Source organism: Lithobates pipiens, unplaced genomic scaffold, assembly GCF_037356315.1.
Source record: "Lithobates pipiens isolate NorthernLeopardFrog02 unplaced genomic scaffold, aLitPip1_a1.2 Scaffold_19, whole genome shotgun sequence".
In the NCBI taxonomy this organism is placed as follows: Eukaryota; Metazoa; Chordata; class Amphibia; order Anura; family Ranidae; genus Lithobates; species Lithobates pipiens.
The window spans coordinates 199398459-199418995 of NW_027507764.1; the positions used below are offsets into that span (position 1 = coordinate 199398459).

Here is a 20537-nt window from a genome sequence, read left to right on the forward strand (position 1 = left end):
TGGATTTACATCAAGCATTCTGTTTGCCTGTCTAGCTTCTTCATCTTAGGACATGCATTTTCAGTCTGCTTACTTTTGTCCTATCTACAGATGTTGATACATTAACATAGGAAAATATTTGTCTGAGCCTTCAGAAAGGCTGAGTAAGACATGTATTTGCATTGATATTGCACATTATTGAGGAAAAGTGAAAAGAAAATAAGCTTTGATTAAATCGTGAGGAATGCTAAGAGCAAAGAGATTTTCATAATAATTAATTTTATACTATTTTACAGTTATGACCGTGGAACCACTTACAACGTATATGTGGGAAAAAAGCAGATCATTGAAGGAATGGACAAAGCTCTAATTGGAATGTGTGTAAACGAGAGACGATTAGTAAAAATTCCACCAAGTCTTGCCTATGGGAGTGAAGGAGTAGGTAAGTGTCTCGCCTACATGTCTTGTATAAGTATATGGGTGCTTGCATCACATTGAAGCAACTAGAACAGCTTTAAAGTAACACTAAGGCTTGATTCACACCTATGCATTTTTAGTGCATTTTGCAGATTTGCACTAAAGAACGCTTTCCATAGGAAACCATGTTAAATGGACTGTAGTTCAAATCTGCAAAATGGAAAAAGCACTAAAAATGCATAGGTGTGAATCAAGCCTAAAGCTTCAATTTTTTCATTAAAATAATAAACATGTTATACTTGCCTGCTCTGTGCAATGGCTTTGCCCAGACCAGCCCCAATCTTCATTTTCTGGGTTCCCCCGCTAGTGCTCCAGGCTCCTCTTCTTTGGTGAGTGCCCCTATAGAAATCTGCTTTCAATGGGGGTACACGTGTGGGCTCGCTACCGAGCCACCCTGTCTGCGTCAGTTGATAGAGATTTGATGGCTCGACCCCTGCTCCCTCCACACAGCATTTGATTGACAGTAGTGGGAAAAAAAGAGAAAAGATATCATATCTCTTCAGTGGCTAATCTTCACTCTAACAAAGTGCCAAAGCGTCTGTCAGAGTCTTCACCTGTTCAAACTTCTGGGAGTGTTGGATGCCTTATGTCCCCCACCACACAATGTACTTTTACCCTACAACCCCTGTGTCACTACAACACAAAGCAGTGACTAAGGGCTGGTTCACACCATATTCATTGAGCTGTGTTGATCTGCATAGATCAGGGCACGCTCAACACAAGGGTGCAAAGCAGTTGTTTTTTTTGTGTCCTGTTCACACTATAACACTGCTTTGAGGTGTGTTGTGCTGGATAATAAAACAGCATATCTGCATTTTTTTTTAAGCACACTGTACAGTTTATATTGCTGTCTGTACTCCCCCTTCGGAAGAGTCACCCCCTCTATTTGTTATGTTTACCATTTTTATCGAAAGTAAAAGTAAAATAAAATCACCAATTTTGGGTTGTTACCAGAACAGTAATAGAGGGGAAATAATTCAATGGGAACACTAGTTGTGGTGACCCTAGTGACACCTTGGGATTCCCTCACTTCCTGTTTTGGCTATGGGAGAAGAAGTAATGGGAAATCTCCCCTATGGAACATCCCTTACTCTATCCAAAATAACAAAATGAGCGGAGGTTCCACTTTTGGGTACTTTGTACATGTTTCTCAGTATAGCCTTATTTTTTTTTTTTTTTTACCCCTTTGCTATGAACCTTTTTTTTTTCATTCCATATAAATCTATTTTAAAATACATTTTATAATTTGATGAGGCCAATGTTATGATGCATCCATTCCTGCCAAAGGATGAAACCAGCTAGCAACCTTCACTTAGTTCTCCTTGTACCAAAACCTATATCCCTGAGGGATTCTATTGCTGAGAGCTGTGCACCTAAATTCCTACCTCTGTACACCTGGTTTGTTTTTTAACAAGCTCCCACTTCGCCTGATGGGTCTTTTATCAATTTTGGAATGTGAAAAATGCAGTGTAAGAAGAATAAGCACACAAAGGGGGTTATTTATGAAAAAGGCAAATCCACTTTGCACTGCAAGTGTACTTGGAAGTGCAGTCGCTCTAAATCTAAGGGGTAGATCTGAAATGAGTGGAAGCTCTGCTGATTTTATCATCCAATCATGTGCAAGCTAAAATTATGTTTTTTATTTTCCGTGCATGTTCCCCTCGGATCTACAGCGACTTTACTTTCAAGTGCACTTGCAGTGCAAAGTGGAGTTTCCTTTAGTAAATAACCCCCAAAGGGTGTAAGAACACACCGAGCTCCTAAAGTGACAGGAACTGGGTCAGGAGTTGTGACAAGCAGGTCCTATTATTCAAAACATACAAGAAGCCAGATGTCAGTGTTGTGTGGATAGATGCTTTGATAGCTCATATATAGAAAAAATGCTTACAATTCACATTTGACTACACCTGAAGAATTTATTGCAATCCTATATCAAAGAAAATTCAAGCAATCTTTGCAGTTAAAAAGGCACTCCTAAGCTGGCTATAGACACATAGGAGCAGTGGCAGCTGGTGCTCAAATTTTTTTGGGGGTGCAAACAAACTGAAAAAGCCTGAAAAAAAACCCATCATATGCAGCCACTTGTGCCCTATCAAATGCAACCACTTGTCCCCATCATCTGCAGCCACTTGTGCCCATCATCTGCAGCCACTTGTGCCCATAAAATGCAGCCTCTTGTGCCCATCATCTGCAGCCACTTGTGCCCATAAAATGCAGCCACTTGTGCCCATCATATGCTGCAACTTGTGCCCATCAAATAACGACACTTGTTTCCCATCATATGCAGCCGCTTGTGCCCATCAAATGCCGCCGCTTGTGCCCATCAAATGCCACCGCTTGTGCCCATCAAATGCTGCCACTTGTGCCCATCATATGCTGCCACTGTGACCCCCACCCGCCCACTGTCTGCCCGGCACTTACCCCATCTTAGTGGGGGGTCAGGCAGCGAGTGACCACAGGGAGCTGTGGGACGGCTTCTGTGTCCTCCATGCTTCCCCCTCCTCTGTTCTTCCATTCTTCTAGGCATCCAGTAGGGGCGCCTGTGCCTTCAGCCAATCAGGTGATGGGTATTAGACCCGTGCTTCCTGATTGGTGGAGAGACGGTTCAGTGTTAGAAAAGCAAATATTAATTTGCTTTTCTAACACATCTGGGTGGACTGCAAGCCTAATGCTCTGTGCTCCAAGTCCACCTTTTTGAAACCTATTAGAGCCTAAGGTGCAGGTGGGGGTAGCGTAGGGGCTTGGGGGGGGCTTAGTAAACATGTGTTTACTAAGCTACCCCCCTGTAGTACAGTGAATATAGGCAGCGATCACTCCTATATTCACTGACAGCTAATCATTGTAACCGCGAGTGTTACAATGTATCAGACTGTCATTTTCTGAATTATTGGAATCTATATACAGATTCCTCATTCATTCAAGTAAAGTGATACAGAGAAAAGGGACTATCTTCAGTCCCTCTCTCTGTCAAAAAAGAAGAGATATGGGTCTGTTTAGACCTCTGATATCTCACCAAAGACAACCAACAACTAAACCCCCCCTCCCCCCAAGCATAGCAAGTGCGCCTGCACTCACCTCTCCATGGTGACCTCCCCTGCACTCGACCCTCCACGGATACCTCAGCTTTTCCTCCCGGCCAACCCAATCTGTCCTGATCGGCCAGAAGAATAAGCCAGAAGACGATAGCGAATATTAATTTGCTATTGTCACATTTGGGTGGGTTCGGTATGCAATAACCTGTGCCCTGAGCCCAACCTTTTTCAAGCCATTTAGAGCCTTAGACTCTAATCATGTGGCTTGAAAAAAAATTAGTCTGGCGCACTGCAGGGGGGCGGCCGCTCTAAGACCCCTCTCACATGGAGTGGACTCTGTCAAGCAGATTCGCCTGATCAGAGGGGAATTTGTCTGCTGATCCCCACTGAGCAGGCGGATGACAGGTCTGTGTCCTCTCTGCTGATGCAGAGTGGACACTGACACAGCTCGCTATTCTCTATTGGGCGGTCGGATGGAAATGGACTGACTGTCCATTTCCATTGGATACCATCCGATCCGATCTGCTAGATGGATGGGGAATGTAATTTTTGTAATTTTTTACTAGTAATAGCGACATTATGGCTGACAGATCGGACACTTTTGACACATTTTTGGGACCGTTGACATTCATACAGTGATCAGTGCTATAAAAATGCACTGATTACTGTGTAAATGTCACTGGCAGGGAAGGGGTTAACACTAGGGGGCGATCAAGGGGTTTACTGTTCCCTTGTGTGTGTTCTAACTGTAGAGGGGTGGAACTAACTAGAGGAGAAGCCAGATCGCTGTTCCTAACTAGTAGGAACAGACGATCTGTCTCTTCTCTCCTTACAGAACAGGGATTTGTGTGTTTACACACACGTCCCTGTTTTGGCCCTAGTGCCCGCAATTGTGCATGGCTAGTGGTCATCGCCACCGCTGTGCACGAGCATCAGCACCCCCGCAGTGCAGCGGGCACGCGCGCATCTGCTATCCTCCGCCTAAAGGGCCGATGTACAGCTACGACGGCTTGCGGGAACGTGCCGACCTGCCACAGTATAATGACGGCAGCTGGTCGTCAAGTGGTTAAAAGATATGGGCATGGGCAAAGGAAGGGTTGACTTTAAAGCATAAGGTCAGGATAGTGAAAAATTACTTTGTATTGGGGCCCACCTGTACAGTTAAATACTTATTTAGCCTTGGGGTACAATAAAAAGCAGTAATAATTTATTTCCCACTCATGGCAACTGGTGCTATCCAGTGCTCCTGAGATCAGGCTCTTGACGTCCTCAGGTACAAAGTAGGACTGCTGGTCCTGCATTGTGTGTAATAACATTGAGGCTGCATTCACACCTGAGCGTTTTCAGCTCATAAAACGCTTGTAAAACGCTTGAGAAAAACGCCTGAAAAACACCCAACAATCAAAATCCCATTAATTTCAATGGCACCTGTTCACATCTGAGCGTTTTATCGCCTGAAGCAAAATGCCTGGAAAACGCCTTAAGCTCAAAAAAGAACATGAGCTTTTTTTCGGGCAGATTACAGGCGTTTTTCTGCTTTTTATATTGGTGACCTGTACAAAATCGCGGGCAAAAACACGATAAAATGCAGTTTTATATATATATATATATATATATATATATATATATATATATATATAAAACAATGATGTTCCTCCCATAAAGCTGCCTTTTTGCATGTCTTTTTTAGGTTTCAATATGCTAGTTTAAGGCTGGGTTCACACCGGAGCGATGCGGGAACGCCGCAAATTTGCGGCGTTTTCCTGCATCGCATGCCTCCCGCCAGCAGTTCACACTGCCCTATGCGGACTGCTGGGAGTGTCAGTGAAATGTTAATGACACCCCCAGATCAGTCCGCATATCGCAGTGCGATCTGCAAACTCGGACTGGAATCGGATCGCATGGTGTGAACACCCATGCGATCCGATTCTGCTGCGGACCAAAAAAAGGGTCCCGTGCGAGTTTGCGGCGGGTGCGATGTGAATTCAGCCATACTATCTGTATGGCTGAACTCGCATCGCACAGAGATCGGATGTGATTTGCACTGCAGTGCGGTGCGAATCACATCCGGGTCTCCCAGCCGCAGCAGTGTGAACCCAGCCTAAATAGTTGCATAAGGAGGAACATGTGTATGTATATATGAAAACATGAAAAAAGAAAGAAGAAAATTACAGGCTTAGTGAAGAGAGAAAAGACATGGAAAAAGGCAGCTTTACGGGAGGAACATCATATATATATCTATATATATATATATATATATATATATATATAGGCCAATAAGTGTCCTATATATTTTTTGCTGGAAGGATTTTCTCTTTTGTTTGATATATGGATTACTGCATTCAATGATACATATTCATGTATTTAATCTTTTGGCGTTGATGCCAATTTTTGCAGATGTTCTCATAAGTATACTTTTGTGACAGTACAATTTTTTTTTTTTTCATTCTATCTTTCATTTAATCTTCCAAGGATTTTATTAACATACTCTATCACATTGGTAACATTTAGCAGCGCCAATCTTACCCATATATAAATTTCTCATATTCCTTCACTGATCCCACACCTGTGGGTACAGCTGGGGTAGGCAGCTAATTTTCATCTCCTGGCATGGAACACTACATTGTTTTTTATAATTATTGAGGCACTCTTACACTGAGGAGGTGGGGGCGTCGGCGGTAAAGTGCTGCTATTTTTAGCGGAGCTTTAGCTTTTCGGCCACTCACTAGCGGAGTGCTTTTTGAAGGGGTTAATAGCGCCCATGTAGCGCCACTGTCGAAGTGCTTTACAGGAGCTTGGGCGGTGCTGCCCTATTGATTTCAGTGGGCAGGGGTGCTCTAGGAGGACTTTTTTTAACGTTTCGCAAGTGCACCGCTTTCACACTGGAGTGACAGGAGAGGCTCCTTACAAGAGCTTTGCAGGTGCCATTTTAGTGCTAAAACGTCTGTAAAGCGCCTCAGTGTGAAAGTAGCCTAAGACCCCATGCACAATATTAGGTTTTCTGCTGATTTTTGTCTTCAGATTTACCAAAACCATGTAGTGCAAGGGACTGCCTGATTGCATACAAATTAAAACTCTTAAGGTTTGACCTCATATTATATGGTTTTGGTAAATCTGAAAACAAAAATCTGTAAAAAATCTAATAGTGTGTATGGGGCCTTATAGTTTATTCATCTCCCCTAGGCATTTACCCTTGTAGTGCAGGAGGAGCGGGCACTACAAGGGTAATTTATACTGCTACCTGGTGTGGGCTTAAAGTGTTATTAACCCCATGTACATTTACGTTAATATGTATATAGCATATGGTATCAATAAAATCAAGGTCACTATGATGTATTGGAAGGGTTGTAAATACCCTTTTTTGGTAGTTTTAGAGTTGGTCACATGATCCTTCTCCACTTCTTCAGTAAGTCATTAAGCAAAATGTGGGCGAAGCATTGGTGATCATGTGAAAAAATGTAAATGTCGAAATGTAAATAGCATTATGCTCAGTTTCCACTAGTGTGACTTTGCATGCAACTTGGGACTGAAAAGTCGCATGACAAGTCGTACCCCATGATTTCCAATGAGTACCGTTCATATCTGTGCGACATCAAGACGCAGCGACTTCAAAGTAGTCCCTGCACTACTTTGGTCCCACTTTGATGCGACTTGAGCCTTATGTAAATTCAAACACATGAAAGTAGAGGTCAACCGATATGGGTTTTTCTCTGGCCGATGCTGATATTTAGAAATCGTGGCAGCTGATGGCCGATATATAGTGCTAATTTTTTTGGATCGATATGTTAGGCCGATTTTTTATTTTTTTTTCCTTTCGTTTTATGAAATCTAACAGTGAAGTCATAAGAAGTGATACGGAAAATTTCTTAGATTAAACATTTATTAAACACAACAATCCTCCAATCAGTGCAATTGTATGTATAATTTAGATTAAAAAAAAGATATGTATCTTAAATATTAAATACACAAAAACAGGTTGGTTTAATTTATAGACATGGATGTTCATTATGGGGAAACAAAAGTAGTCTGTGGATTAATTATTATTTTTTTTTTTCTTATTTCACAGCCGGTGTCATTCCTCCAGATGCCATCATACACTTTGATGTCCTCTTGTTAGATATTTGGAATCCTGAGGACAAAGTCAAAACAGACACTTACTTCAAACCAGAAAATTGCTCTCGCACAGTACAAGTCTCTGATTTCATTCGTTACCATTACAATGGGACATTATTGGACGGGACACTTTTTGATTCTAGGTATGTATTTTTCAATATACATGTGACCTGTCTTTTCAACCCCAAATCCAATCATTGTCAAAAGTATATAGACTTCACCTCTGTAACATCTCTAAAATTCGCCCCTTTTTAACTAATGAAACTACCAAGCTACTCATTTACTCCCTTGCTATCTCTCGCATCTTGACTATTGCAACTCACTTCTCATAGGCCTACCTCTCCATAGGCTATCCCCTCTTCAGTCTATCATGAATGCTGCTGCCAGACTTACCTATTGTCTCCAAATATCACCCAAACCGCCCTCTCTGCTCCTCTTAAGACCTCCTATTCTCAAGATCTCTTGTCTCCTCCTCCCATACTCATCTCCATACCTTTCTCATCCTCTGGAATTCTACCTCATTCTGTCTAGCTATGTCCTACTCTGGAGCCTTTAGGCATTCCCTGAAAACGCATCTCTTCAGGGAAGCCTATCACGCCTCCAACTCATTTTTCATCATTTCCATCAGCTCACCCCCCACAGTTATAAACTTTTGTACCACTTGACCCACCATATTAGATTGTATGCACCTATGAGCAGCCCCCTCTTAAAGCGGGAGTCCGCCGGGAGTCTTTTTTTTTTTTTAAAAGCCAGCAGCTACAAATACTGCAGCTGCTGCCTTTTAAAATAGTGATGCCGCGTACACACGGGCGGACTGTATGGCGTACTTAGTCCGTCGAAACACATTTCAGCGGACAGTCCGCTCGTGTGTGGGCTTCAGCGGACTTTTTCAGCGTGCAGTCTGGCGTACTAAGTATTTTGGATTTTTCGAAATTCTGTCCGTCGTACTTTGGTTTCAGCGGACAATCCGCTCGTCAGTAGGCTAGTTCGACGGACTAAGAATGGCGCATGCCCAGAAAGGATTTACACGGCGGAAGGGTGCTTTGCTGTGTATTGGACTTCCTATTTCTAGTCCCGTCGTACGTGCTGTACACGTCATCGCGCAAGCTTTCGACGGACTGTTTGGGTATCCGTGTGTGGTCAAGTCCGTTCAGTCGAAAGTATGACGGACTGTCCGTCGGATTGTACGACGGACTAAGTACGCCATACAGTCTGCCCGTGTGTACGCGGCATGACACTTACCTGTCCAGTGTGCCCGCGATGTCGGCACCCGAAGCTCGATCGTCTCTCGTGTGCTGCTGCCGCCATCTTGGGTATGGGAATCAGGTACCTGCACCCCCCTCCCCCCTGAAAGGTGCCAATTGTGGCGCCGGAGGGGGGGAGGATTCCAATGAGCGGAAGGTCCACTTTAGGGTGGACCTCCGCTTTAACCCTCTTGTATTTAATTGTATTGTGACTGTACTGTCTCCCTTTTTATACTGTAAAGTGCTGCATAAACTGTTGCAGCTATATAAATCCTGTATAATAATAATAAACTATAGGAAAAAATGATAAACCATCCCTGCATAACAGTGCATTATTTGATATAACAGATCCCTGGGTGGCTGCTGCTTAAGTCATGTAAAAAGTCACATTAGGCAAATGTTGGTAAATAAGAGCTGCGCTGACCCAAATTTAACCCCTTATAACATGTAATCTAAAAATCGCAAAGTCATACACGGTGTTATACAATCTCGTACAAAGTGTAAGTGCAATAAAAGTGCCAAAGTTCTTATAAATCTTCTTAAATAAAGTGCAATAATCTGTGCTACTCCAACCCCAATCTTGTTTCACTCTGTTGCAATTGCCACACACAGCGAGACTGTGATTTAGCGATTTTTGACCTACCTCAGTGTAAGCTTTGGTGATCAACACAATCTGGTGAGTTTGGTCCCAGAAGGGCATAGGGCGGCAATCACAGAGTGAAACTAGATTTGGGTTGGAGTGGCACGGATTATTGCACTTTATTTATTTAAAGTGTTTGTTACCCCAACATTTCATATTCCTGATATGTGTCTGCTGTACCATGTACTGGTATGAGAAATATCCTGTTCCAGTCCAGTCCATCCAGTTCAACCTGAGTGAGTGTGGGTGCGTGTCTACAATTGTCCCTATCCACTGTGTCTCATTAAGATTCTCATCTATTATTATTTTTTTATTTAAGGTACCCATATAGCACTGTCAATTTACACAGCGCTCCACACATACATTGCACATTCCCATCGGGCCTTGCCCTGAAGGAGCCCACAATCCAAGGTCCCCAACTCACACCCATATACCAGGGTCAATTTTGGACAGAAGCCAATTAAACTACCAGCATGTCTTTGAAGTGTGGAAGGAAATCGGAGTACCCAGAGGAAACCCACGCAGGCACAGGGAGAACATGCAAACTCCAGGCAGGTAGTGTCATGGTTGGGATTCAAACCAGTGACCCTTTTATACTGCTAGGCGAGAGAGCTAACCACTACACCACTGTGCCGCCCATAAGTTGTTTTTTGAGCACCAAGCTGATATTTTCTTCAGCTTGTCCGGTGCTGCCGCCGCCATTGCCGGTAAGGGAACTCAGCAGTGAAGCATTGCGGCTTCATGGCCAGATCGCTACTGCGCAAAGCGTGCTGCCCTCTCTTACTGGCCCGAGAGCAAAGCTATTCGATTTGGACATTTTTATTTGATGGCCTATTGTTCTCTTTTTGGTTTTAATAAAATGTCACAAATCTCTGCATTTTATGCCTCAAGATACCAGCATGAACGCTGTAATTTCTGGGGTAGACAGTGTGAACTTTTGGAGGTTGGATTGCTTCCTAATTTCCCATTGCCATCTAAAGTCTATGATAAATCCATTTCAGATATGTAATGGCACCCGCCATGGCTGCCCACATGGTCAGCGTGCTCTAGAACAATCCCAACATAAAAGGCATCCAATTAACAGACCAGTAATGTAAAATATCCATTAATTCTGGTGACATCTTACTGTATGTTACCTCCCCACGTATTTCCCTGCTATCTATTATGGAAACTAAGAAGTTTGTCAAAATGCCCATTCTTTCGAAACTACCATATATCTTTAAGCCTGTCCCTGTTTCTCCACCTTCAGGTATCATACCTCAAAGTTATACTATGATACACATAGTTTTATTTGGTGCCACAAAATGTTTAGAGCTGATTGATATGGCCAGCTTAAGGCTAGGTTCACACTGGTGCGATGCCAGATGTCGCATGTGACTCGCACCACATGCCTGTGCACATCACATGCTATGTCTGTGCAGTGCCAATTCAGCCATACAGTTTGTATGGCTGAAATCGCATCGCATTTGGACCAAAATGGCGTAGAACCATTATTTTTGTCTACACTGGAATTGGATCTCATGTTCAGACCTATGTGATCCAATACCATCTGATTCCACAGTTCGCACTGCGTTTTGCGAACCGTTTTGGGGGTGTCATTAACTTTATATTGACACCGGCAATGGTTCGCACAGAGCAGTGTGAATTGCCTGCGATTCAGATGCGATGTGGGAACCCGCACAGGAATCTATGTGGATTGCACCAGTGTGAACCCAGCCTAAAACAGCTATATTCTTCCCTTCTATTCAGATCTCAGTATACAGGATCAAGTAATCTGAATGTGTGTGTTTGCATTGAGAGCGTTTGTACAGAAGATCGTTTGGTGGTCAGTTCACATCTAATAGTTGTAGGTATAAATTGTCCCTACAATGCATACTGCATATAAGAATACCTACCACAAGAAAAATTATATTTGCTTAAAAGCATATATGGTTGAGGCAAACTAAAAGTGTTTACCAAGCAAAATCTGTTTTACTATGTTACAGATTGTATATGACAGAGTTGTTCTTTGTTTTCATCCAGCCATAACCGCATGAAGACATATGACACGTACATAGGAATTGGTTGGCTGATCCCTGGAATGGATACTGGTCTTCTTGGAATGTGCGTTGGTGAAAGACGTAAAATCACAGTCCCACCATTCCTAGCATATGGAGAAGAAGGTGATGGTAAGTTTACAATTTTTATAAACTCAGTCTCATAAAAAATGCAGTTTCTAAGGTGTTCTGGGCTGCTGGTCTCCATGCATCCAGTGCCCGATGACAGCACACATAGGACTGAGCTAGTGGAAACCGCTGAGGAGTGGAGTGCTTTACCCTGAGCTGAATGTGAGGCAAGCAGGTCAGAAGTTTACACAGCACTGACAGGCTCCCAGTCCTGCTCAAGTGTGAAGCCTCCCGAATACTGTTAATCTATTCATTTTCCAAATTCTGTTTATTGCATTTCACAGTCTTGGTACAAAGAAAAAACACAGACACCCACGCAGGGGCCAACACAAGTACAGATCACAATTGTCTGCCGTAACAAGTAAACAAAAACAGAAGAACCTAATAAACAGTAGCACAGATTGCTGCTCCTAGTATGTGTGGTTCACATAACAGAAGTGAGACTCACTCAGCCCTTATAAAAGGAGAAACAGAAATCATGCCCCTTGGGCAGAGACCAATTTAGGCCTCAAAGGATCTTCCTCCTTCTCCCCTATTTGCATGCGGCGTAAAAGACACTTTGCTCAGCAAAGTGAAGCATAAGTGCAATTCTATTCATTAAATAATTTTATCGTAGAGAGCACTATGGAGTTTCTTTCATATATTTCTGAGCCTTATGTGGAATGATCTTGGAAGTCTCAGTATGCTCATTACTACTGGAGGAGTGATATCCCTATCCTGGTTTTAAAAGGGATATGAGCATAAGACCTTTCCTCCAAAGGTCAATATCATAAAGGTGAGAGCGTGCCCACAGGGGTCAATTTTTGAATATTTTTTTTTGGAGTATGTCACTAATATTTTTCATATGGACACATTAATGGTATACTGTTCATGTGCACGTTTGCACAATAGTGGCATTTATTTATTTTAGCGCATAATATTTTATTTATATTTCAGATGTTTTTCTTTGCACAAGGATTTACACTTGCAGCTCATGTATAATAGGATGTCCATTCAGGATCTCACTATAAATATGGTACAAGTTACAAATGGTTTAAACAGAATCAGTATCAATTATTGAAGCTAAACAGTGAAATACACACAGTATATGGAGGGTGTTTTAACTGCAATAAGATTTGTATAACTATCTATTTAGTCCTGAAATTTACATGGCAGCACAGCCCTGTCTGGCAGGAAAGGGGATGTTATTTTTCTCTGCTGTAGTTAAAGGATAAGTTCACCTTTTTATAATATGTTACATGTTACATCCATATTCAGGGTTTAACATGTAACATGTTACAATTGCACCGGCCTTTGCACTCCCCTGAGACCTTGTTTTTATGGAAGGTTCTTCTCCCTCCCGCTCACTGCCACTATTTGAAGAAAACACGTCTGTGTGGGGGGCCGCCCCACCATGTCTTCCATTCGCAGTGTTTTCAGTGAACTACTGTGGCGCTGTTGAGCGCTCTGGTAGTTCGTTCTCCCTTCCTGTCAGTTTGTTTCAGGCTGCCCATACGAGGTATGAGCAGACAGATACACTGACAAGTCTGCAGAAGTCCTGCATGGCACCCACAATCTGCTGATACTTTGCATTGCTGCTATAAAAATTTGCAATTGTTTTCAACAAAGTACTCAATATAAACCTGTGGTGGCAGCACAGTAGCTAAGTGGATAGCACCTCCACCTGGCAGCACTGGGGTCATCAATTCAATTTCCAACCATGGCACTACCTGCATGGAATTAGCATGTTCTCCCTGTGCCTGCATCAATTTCCTGCCATACTCCAAAGACATTATGGTAGGTTAATTGGCTCCTGACTAAATTGGCCATATAATGTGTATGTATGAAAGTGAGTTAGGGACCTTAGATTGTAAAATTATTGAGAGCAGAGACTGATATGACTGTACACTATATATGTAAAGCACTGTGTAAATTGTTTGCACTATATACATATATAAATAAATGAATACATGATATACATAGAGGTGCTGCCATTGTTCCAGGTCAGTGACCCTCTAATTGGTGAAACTTATGGATAAACATGAAACCCTGGGAACTAGCAGCTCTTTTAATGTTAATTATGGCAAGAAGTTCTTTTTTTGTGGTATTTAGATATTCTGTTACAGACCACAGTGAGGTTTGGTTTTTAGTGAAATGTATGTTTTAATGTGTCAATAATAACAAATTTCAGTAGTAGGCTAATGCCTAGTACACAAGCTAAACGGAGGAATGATCGACTTTCTTTTTTTTTTGCATGCTAGTCTCATAATGAAAACCAATAGGTAACTAAAGTTATGAAAACTCTCATACCACAGAATACAGCTTCGGAAGCAATGTATTGTAATGTATTCTTTTGTTTCCAAGCATGCGCGGTCTTGGTCGCAAAGAAAAAGTTTCTGGCGTGGTTTATTTCATTATTCTGTGTCGATTTATTTGTTCCAAGAGATCAATACTGTCCGGTAATAGGCTCTTGAGTACTTGATGAAGGGCACAGAAGATGTATTTTATTTCACAGCAAATCATTTAATCCACTAGTGGATGGCTGGATTTTGACCTGGAGGCAGTGGAGGATCTTCAATATTTATCATTTATAATCATTTGAACACTGGACACATTTTTTGGTATATACTTTACTTTTCATTTATTTATTCCACAGCCATTGTGGACATTTATCTGTATGTGGATGTACACTTATTGGACACTTTATTAGGTACACCTTGCTAGTACCGGGTTGGATCCCCTTTTACCTTCAGAACTGCCTTAATTCTTTGTGGCATAGATTCAACAAGGTTGTTGGAAACACTCTTCAGAGATTTTGTTCTATATTGACATGACATCATCATGCAGTTGCTGCAGATTAGTCAGCTGCACATCCATAATGCAAATCTCCTGTTCCACCACATCCCAAAGGTGCTCTATTGGATTGAGATCTGGTAAATGTGGAGGCCATTGTCATGTTCAAGAAAACAGTTTAAGATGATTAGAGCTTTGTGACATGGTGCATTATCCTGCTGGAAGTAGTCATCAGAAGATGGGTACACTGTAGTCATAAAGGGATGGACATGGTCAGCAACAATACTCAGGTAGGCTGTGGCGTTTAAATGATGCTCAATTGGTACTAAGGGGCCCAAAATGTGCCAAGAAAATATCCCCCACACCATTACACCTCTACCACCAGTCTGAACCATTGATACAACGCAGGAGGTATCCATGCTTTCATGTTGTTTACACCAAATTCTGACCCTACCATCTGAATGTTGCAGCTGAAATTTGAGATTCATCAGTCCAGGCAACATATTTCCAATCTTATATTGTCCAATTTTGGTGAGCCTGTGCGAATTGTAGCCTCAGTTTCCTGTTCTTAGCTGACAGGAGTGGCACCCAGTGTGGTCTTCTGCTGCTTCTCGCTTCAATATGTTGTGCATTCAGAGATGGTATTCTGCATACCTTGGTTGTAACGAGTGGTTACTTGAGTTACGTTGTCTTTCTATCATCTCAAACTAGTCTTCGCATTCTCCTCTGACATCAACAAGGCATTTTCATCCTCACAACTTCCGCTCACTGGATATTTTCTTTTTCAGACCACTCTCTGTAAACCCTCGAGATGGTTGTGAGTGAAAATATCAGTAGATCGGCAGTTTTTGAAATTCTCAGACCAGCCCGTCTGGCACCAACAACCTTCCTGTTAAAATTCACTTAAATCCCCTTTCTTTCCCATTCTGATACTCGGTTTGAACTTCAGCATGTCATCTTCACCACGTCTTAAATGCCTAAATGCATTGAGTTACTGCCATGTGATTGGTTAATTAGCAATTTGTGTTACCAAGCAATTCAACAGGAGTACCTAATAAAGTGGTCGGTGAGTGTATATAACATATTAAGGGTTTATCATCTAGTAGTCGGATGTTTGTAAGTGCAGTTCCTGACACATTAATACACTAATACCACATACGCGCGGTTGGATTTTCCGACGGGAAATGTTTGATGGGAGCTTGTTGTCGGAAATTCCAACCATGTGTAGCCTCCATCGGAAATTTTCCATCGGAATTTCCAACAAACAAATTTGACATCTGGATCTCAAATTTTCCAACAACAAAATCCATTGTTGGAAATTCGGATCTTGTGTATACTATTCCGACGTACAAAGTTCCACGCATGCTCGGAATCAAGCAGAAGGGCCACACTGGCTATTGAACTTCAATTTTCTCGGCTTGTCGTATGTGTTGTACGTCACCGCGTTCTTGACATTCAGAATTTCCGACAAGATTTGTGTGACCGTGTGTATGCAAAACAAGTTAAAGCCAACATTCGTCAGAAAAAATCCATGGATTTTGTTGTCAGAATGTGTGATTGTGTGTACAGGGCATAAGAAAGTTTTTTTATGTTTATAAACTTGTATTTACCAAGAGTCAAGCCTTCTCAATTTTCTGAATTTAATTTAAAAAAAAATTTTGAGCTATGATTTTTATTTTATATACATATGTATGTGTTGTATATTTTCCTAGGTAAAGATATCCCTGCCCAGGCATCACTTGTGTTTGACGTAGTTTTGCTGGATTTGCACAATCCTAAAGATGGAATCACATCAGAGGTCCTGTATATGCCAGAGAACTGTGAGCGGAAGACACAGGCTGGTGATTACATCAGATACCATTATAATGGAACACTGTTAGACGGCACTTTCTTTGACTCCAGGTTTGTAAAATTACTTCCCAAGACTGCTAAATATACCATTAAAAGCATTTTATTTGTTATATCTGTTCAATAATTGTAAAAAAATACCTGTGGATCCTGACAGAAATCCAGTCAACTCCAAACTGCATGCTGCATACTGAGATGCTGCATCAAAATCTTATAGCTGAACTCCAGGGAAAACAAAAATGCTTTTGTACATTGGGGCTGTGCCTGCACTGCAAAAGTTAAAAACTAGTTTACTGCTAGGGAATCAGAAAAAACTTTTACTTACCTGATCCCGGCCCCCACAGGATCCTTCTATGCTTCTAGACTGTTCCCAACCAAGAGAGAGTCCACTGATGGAGTTTAGGGAAGCGCTGGCTGCCAGGGAGCTGGGATTAGGTAAGTAAAGGGTAAAAAGGGCTCTTTCCCATCCTAGACCTAAACTAGTATTTAACCCTTGCAGCGCAAGAGCAGTCCCAATGCAAGGGAGGATGTTTTTTTTTTTTCCAGAAGATATGCTATAAATATCGCTATAAATTCTTCCAGAGTTCTGTAGTCCCAACTCACATCTTGTCCTAGGGTGACAATGCTGCTTCCTCCTAGATACAGTACATTGGGTGAGCTGTCTGTCTAAATCAGTGATTCTCAACCAGGGTTCCTCTAGTGTTAATTATAATACTGAACTGTTTTACAAAACAAGAATGTGTCATTTAACTTTAAACTTAGCACAGCACATTTTTTTTCTAGTATTTAGCTCTTATTTTCAGGTTGGAGTCAGCTTCCACATATAACTGTGCTACAAAAAACTTTTAAAGCGTATATCAACCCAAAAGCAAAAAATAAATAAAAATATTAATTTAATTGAATTTATTGCAACTTTTTATTGCAGCAAGCGCATCTTTAAATGTGTTGCTGCATTTTTATTCCTTAGTTTTAATTATTTTTTTCCTTTAGTGCTGTACAGTAAAGACCAGTAACGCAACCCATAGGAGGAAGCTGTGGTCAATAGAGCTGACTAACCACAATCATTTTGTAGATCAGGGATATGCAATTAGCGGACCTCCAGCTGTTGCAGAACTACAAGTCCCATGAGGCAAAGCAAGACTCTGACAGCTACAAGCATGACACCCAGAGGCAGAGGCATGATGGGACTTGTAGTTATGCAACAGCTGGAGGTCTGCTAATTGCATATCCCTGTTGTAGAATAACATTCTAGTTTTAGGCCTCTTTCACACGGACGGACCGTTCAGGTCCGCCTGTCAGTTTTTTAGGTGGACCTGAACAGATGCTGCATAGACCTCTATGGAGCGTCGGATGTCAGTGGTGACATGTCCGTTGACATCCGACCCGCTCCTATCTGAAAAAGTGTGATGGAGGAAAAGCCTACTTTTCCATCTGTCATCGGGTGACGACGGACTCTGCTGTTGTCATCCAATCTCCCATAGGGGAGAGCGGCGCTCTGACAGGTCCGTCCCTGCACAATGTGCAGAGACAGACCTGCCATCTTCCTGCTCAGCGGGGATCAACGGAGCGATCCCCAACTGAGCAAGCGGATCATCACGGATCCGTCCCGTGTGACAGAGGCCTTAGGCATACTGAATGGACATTGCTAGCACTGATTTTACTACTATTTTTATTATACAGGATCTATAATAATAGCACCAAATTTGTGCAGCACTTTACAAAATAAATGCAAACAGTAAAGTTACTATACAGTACAAGAGGATTAGAAGGGCTCTGCTTGTAAGAGCTTATAATCTAAAATGGGGGGGGAACGATACACAAAATAAGAACTGTGAGGGATGAGCTCATTGAGATTGTAAAATTCAGTTTATTAGGTGGTGGAGTGATAGACTTCTCTGAGTAGACAAGCTTTCAGGGATTGCCTAAATAATGAGAAATTAGATTGTCTTGGAAAATCCAGATAATTCTTCTGAGATAACGCATCAAGGGGATCTGTAGAGTTTGCGATATATAATTTCCTGTTCATTTCATGTTTTTGAGCACCTTAGATATGCAAGTTGTGTATCCATGTAACCTTTCAGTGCTGACAAATCTCTTTTCTGATTGCAGTTATTCTCGAAATCGCACTTATGACACATACATTGGGAAGGGTTATGTGATTTCTGGCATGGATGAAGGTTTGCTGGGCCTTTGTGTTGGAGAAAGACGACGGGTAACAATTCCACCCCATCTTGCTTATGGTGAAGAGGGTAGAGGTAGGTGGCATTTTGTCTGTTCTAAAGCATCTACTGTACATAAACGCATAAATATTGCATAAGGCACCATTGCAAATGGGGTCATTAGTGATTATGTGGGGGTGATCCAGCAGGGGTTCACAGAGATCTGCTGCAGGTGGCAGCCTCTTTGAAAGCACTGGGAGGCTGGCAGCTCCTGTGGCCTCAGGACCTGCGAATGGTTGATTGGTCCTGGGGCTGCCACCTGAGAACCCCTGGTATGTATCCCGCAAGTAATCACTAGCAGCTTTATTCACAAGTGTGGATGGGGCCTAATTTCCTTCAATAGACAGCAGAACTAAACAATTTTTGGTGTTCAGTTATGTAATCAGAACAAAGTATTTAACTGCAAGCACTTGTGCAGTTTTTAGCTTTGTACTTGGCAAGTAATGTGAACCCACGCATTCTGCAAAATCATAGTCATCATGTGACCAAACTGCTTGCTATTCTTCAGCATCTCGTTTATATGCATGAGAAAAAGACTGGCTGATTTGAGCTTTGAATAGTTTAGGGCCAGTTAACACCAGAATGTGGTCAATTAGGTCAATTTAGGATGGAATTGTATTTTTTTACATTACATAATCTAACTTTTAAAAGCCTCTGTTTCTGAATAGTCTTTGTTTTTCCCAGGAATTATTTTTATCGCATCCAATATCATTTTATTTCCTTATCATTTTAATAGACACGTTATAGAACCTCAAAATTATACTGTAATTGTTATCATCATACAAATATAAGCAATTTAAACTGAGCATGTATTGAAAATGCACAAACATAGGGATGTATGTGGTCCCAGAGGTTGGGTATTGAAGATCAAGCTGGACTTTTGTCTATAAAAGTAGTAAGTTATTAGTTGCCAACAGCCCCACAAATGTAAAAAAAAACTCTCATACGTTGACTATATACAGTATCTCATAAAAAATGAGTACACCCCTCACATTTTTGTTAATATTTTCTTCTATCTTTTCATGTGACAACACTGAAGAAATTACACTTTGCTACAATGTAAAGTAGTGAGTGTACAGCTTGTATAGCAGTGTACATTTTCTGCCCCCTCAATATAACTCAACACACAGCCATTAATATCTAAACCACTGGCAACAAAATTGAGTACACCCCTAAGTGAAAATGTCCAAATTGGGCCCAAATTGTCAATATTTTGTGGGACCACCATTATTTTCCAGCACTGCCTTAATCATGTTGGGAATGGATTTCACCAGATCTTCACAGGTTGCCACTGGAGTCCTCTTCCGCTCCTCCATGACGACATCATGGAGCTGATGGATGTTAGAAACCTTGTGCTCCTCCACCTTCCATTTGAGAATGCCCCACAGATGCTCAATAGGGTTTAGTTCTGGAGACATGCTTGGCCAGTCCATCACCTTTACCCTCAGATTCTTTAGCAAGGCAGTGGTCATCTTGTAGGTGTGTTTGGGATTGTTATCATGTTGGAATACTGCCCTGCGGCCCAGTCTCAAAAGGTAGGGGATCATGCTCTGCTTCGGTATGTCACAGTACATGTTGGCATTCATGGTTCCCTCAATCAACTGATGAAAAACAAGCTCTGGACTGCCGCACTCTTCAGAAGACCACTTTCTTTTATTGGAAAATCACATCCCAGCTCAACAAACACAGCGAACAAGGAAAAATTTCTGACGTTTCGCACTAGCTGTAGTGCTTATTCATTCATTGGCTATGAATAAGCACTACAGCTAGTGCAAAACGTCAGCAATTTTTCCTTGTTCGCTGTGTTTGTTGAGCTGTGATGTGATTTTCCAATAAAAGAAAGTGGTCTTCTGAAGAGTGCAGCAGTCCAGAGCTTGTTTTTCGTCTGTTGCTAGTGGTAATAGCTAGCACCTGTGGCTTCTCATCCGAAAAGACAGTTTACAGCCTGCATGTGTGCTCCTGGAGCGGTGCGATCCCTTTTCCCTCAATCAACTGTAGCTCCCCAGTGCCGGTGTTCTAACATATAGCGTCCGGCCATCTAGAAGTGT

General features: G+C 41.9%; 1 protein-coding gene across 1 annotated transcript in view; it reads left to right on the forward strand.

The window, feature by feature from the left end:
* The window catches only part of FKBP9 (FKBP prolyl isomerase 9), a 61172-nt gene that overhangs the window by 17054 nt on the left and 23581 nt on the right, over positions 1 to 20537 (forward strand). Inside the window, exons 2-6 of the mRNA XM_077491616.1 lie at positions 276 to 421; positions 7555 to 7744; positions 11508 to 11653; positions 16135 to 16324; positions 18380 to 18525. Of these exons, the coding sequence (XP_077347742.1) occupies positions 276 to 421; positions 7555 to 7744; positions 11508 to 11653; positions 16135 to 16324; positions 18380 to 18525 (818 nt within the window). The remainder of the gene's footprint in view (positions 1 to 275; positions 422 to 7554; positions 7745 to 11507; positions 11654 to 16134; positions 16325 to 18379; positions 18526 to 20537) is intronic.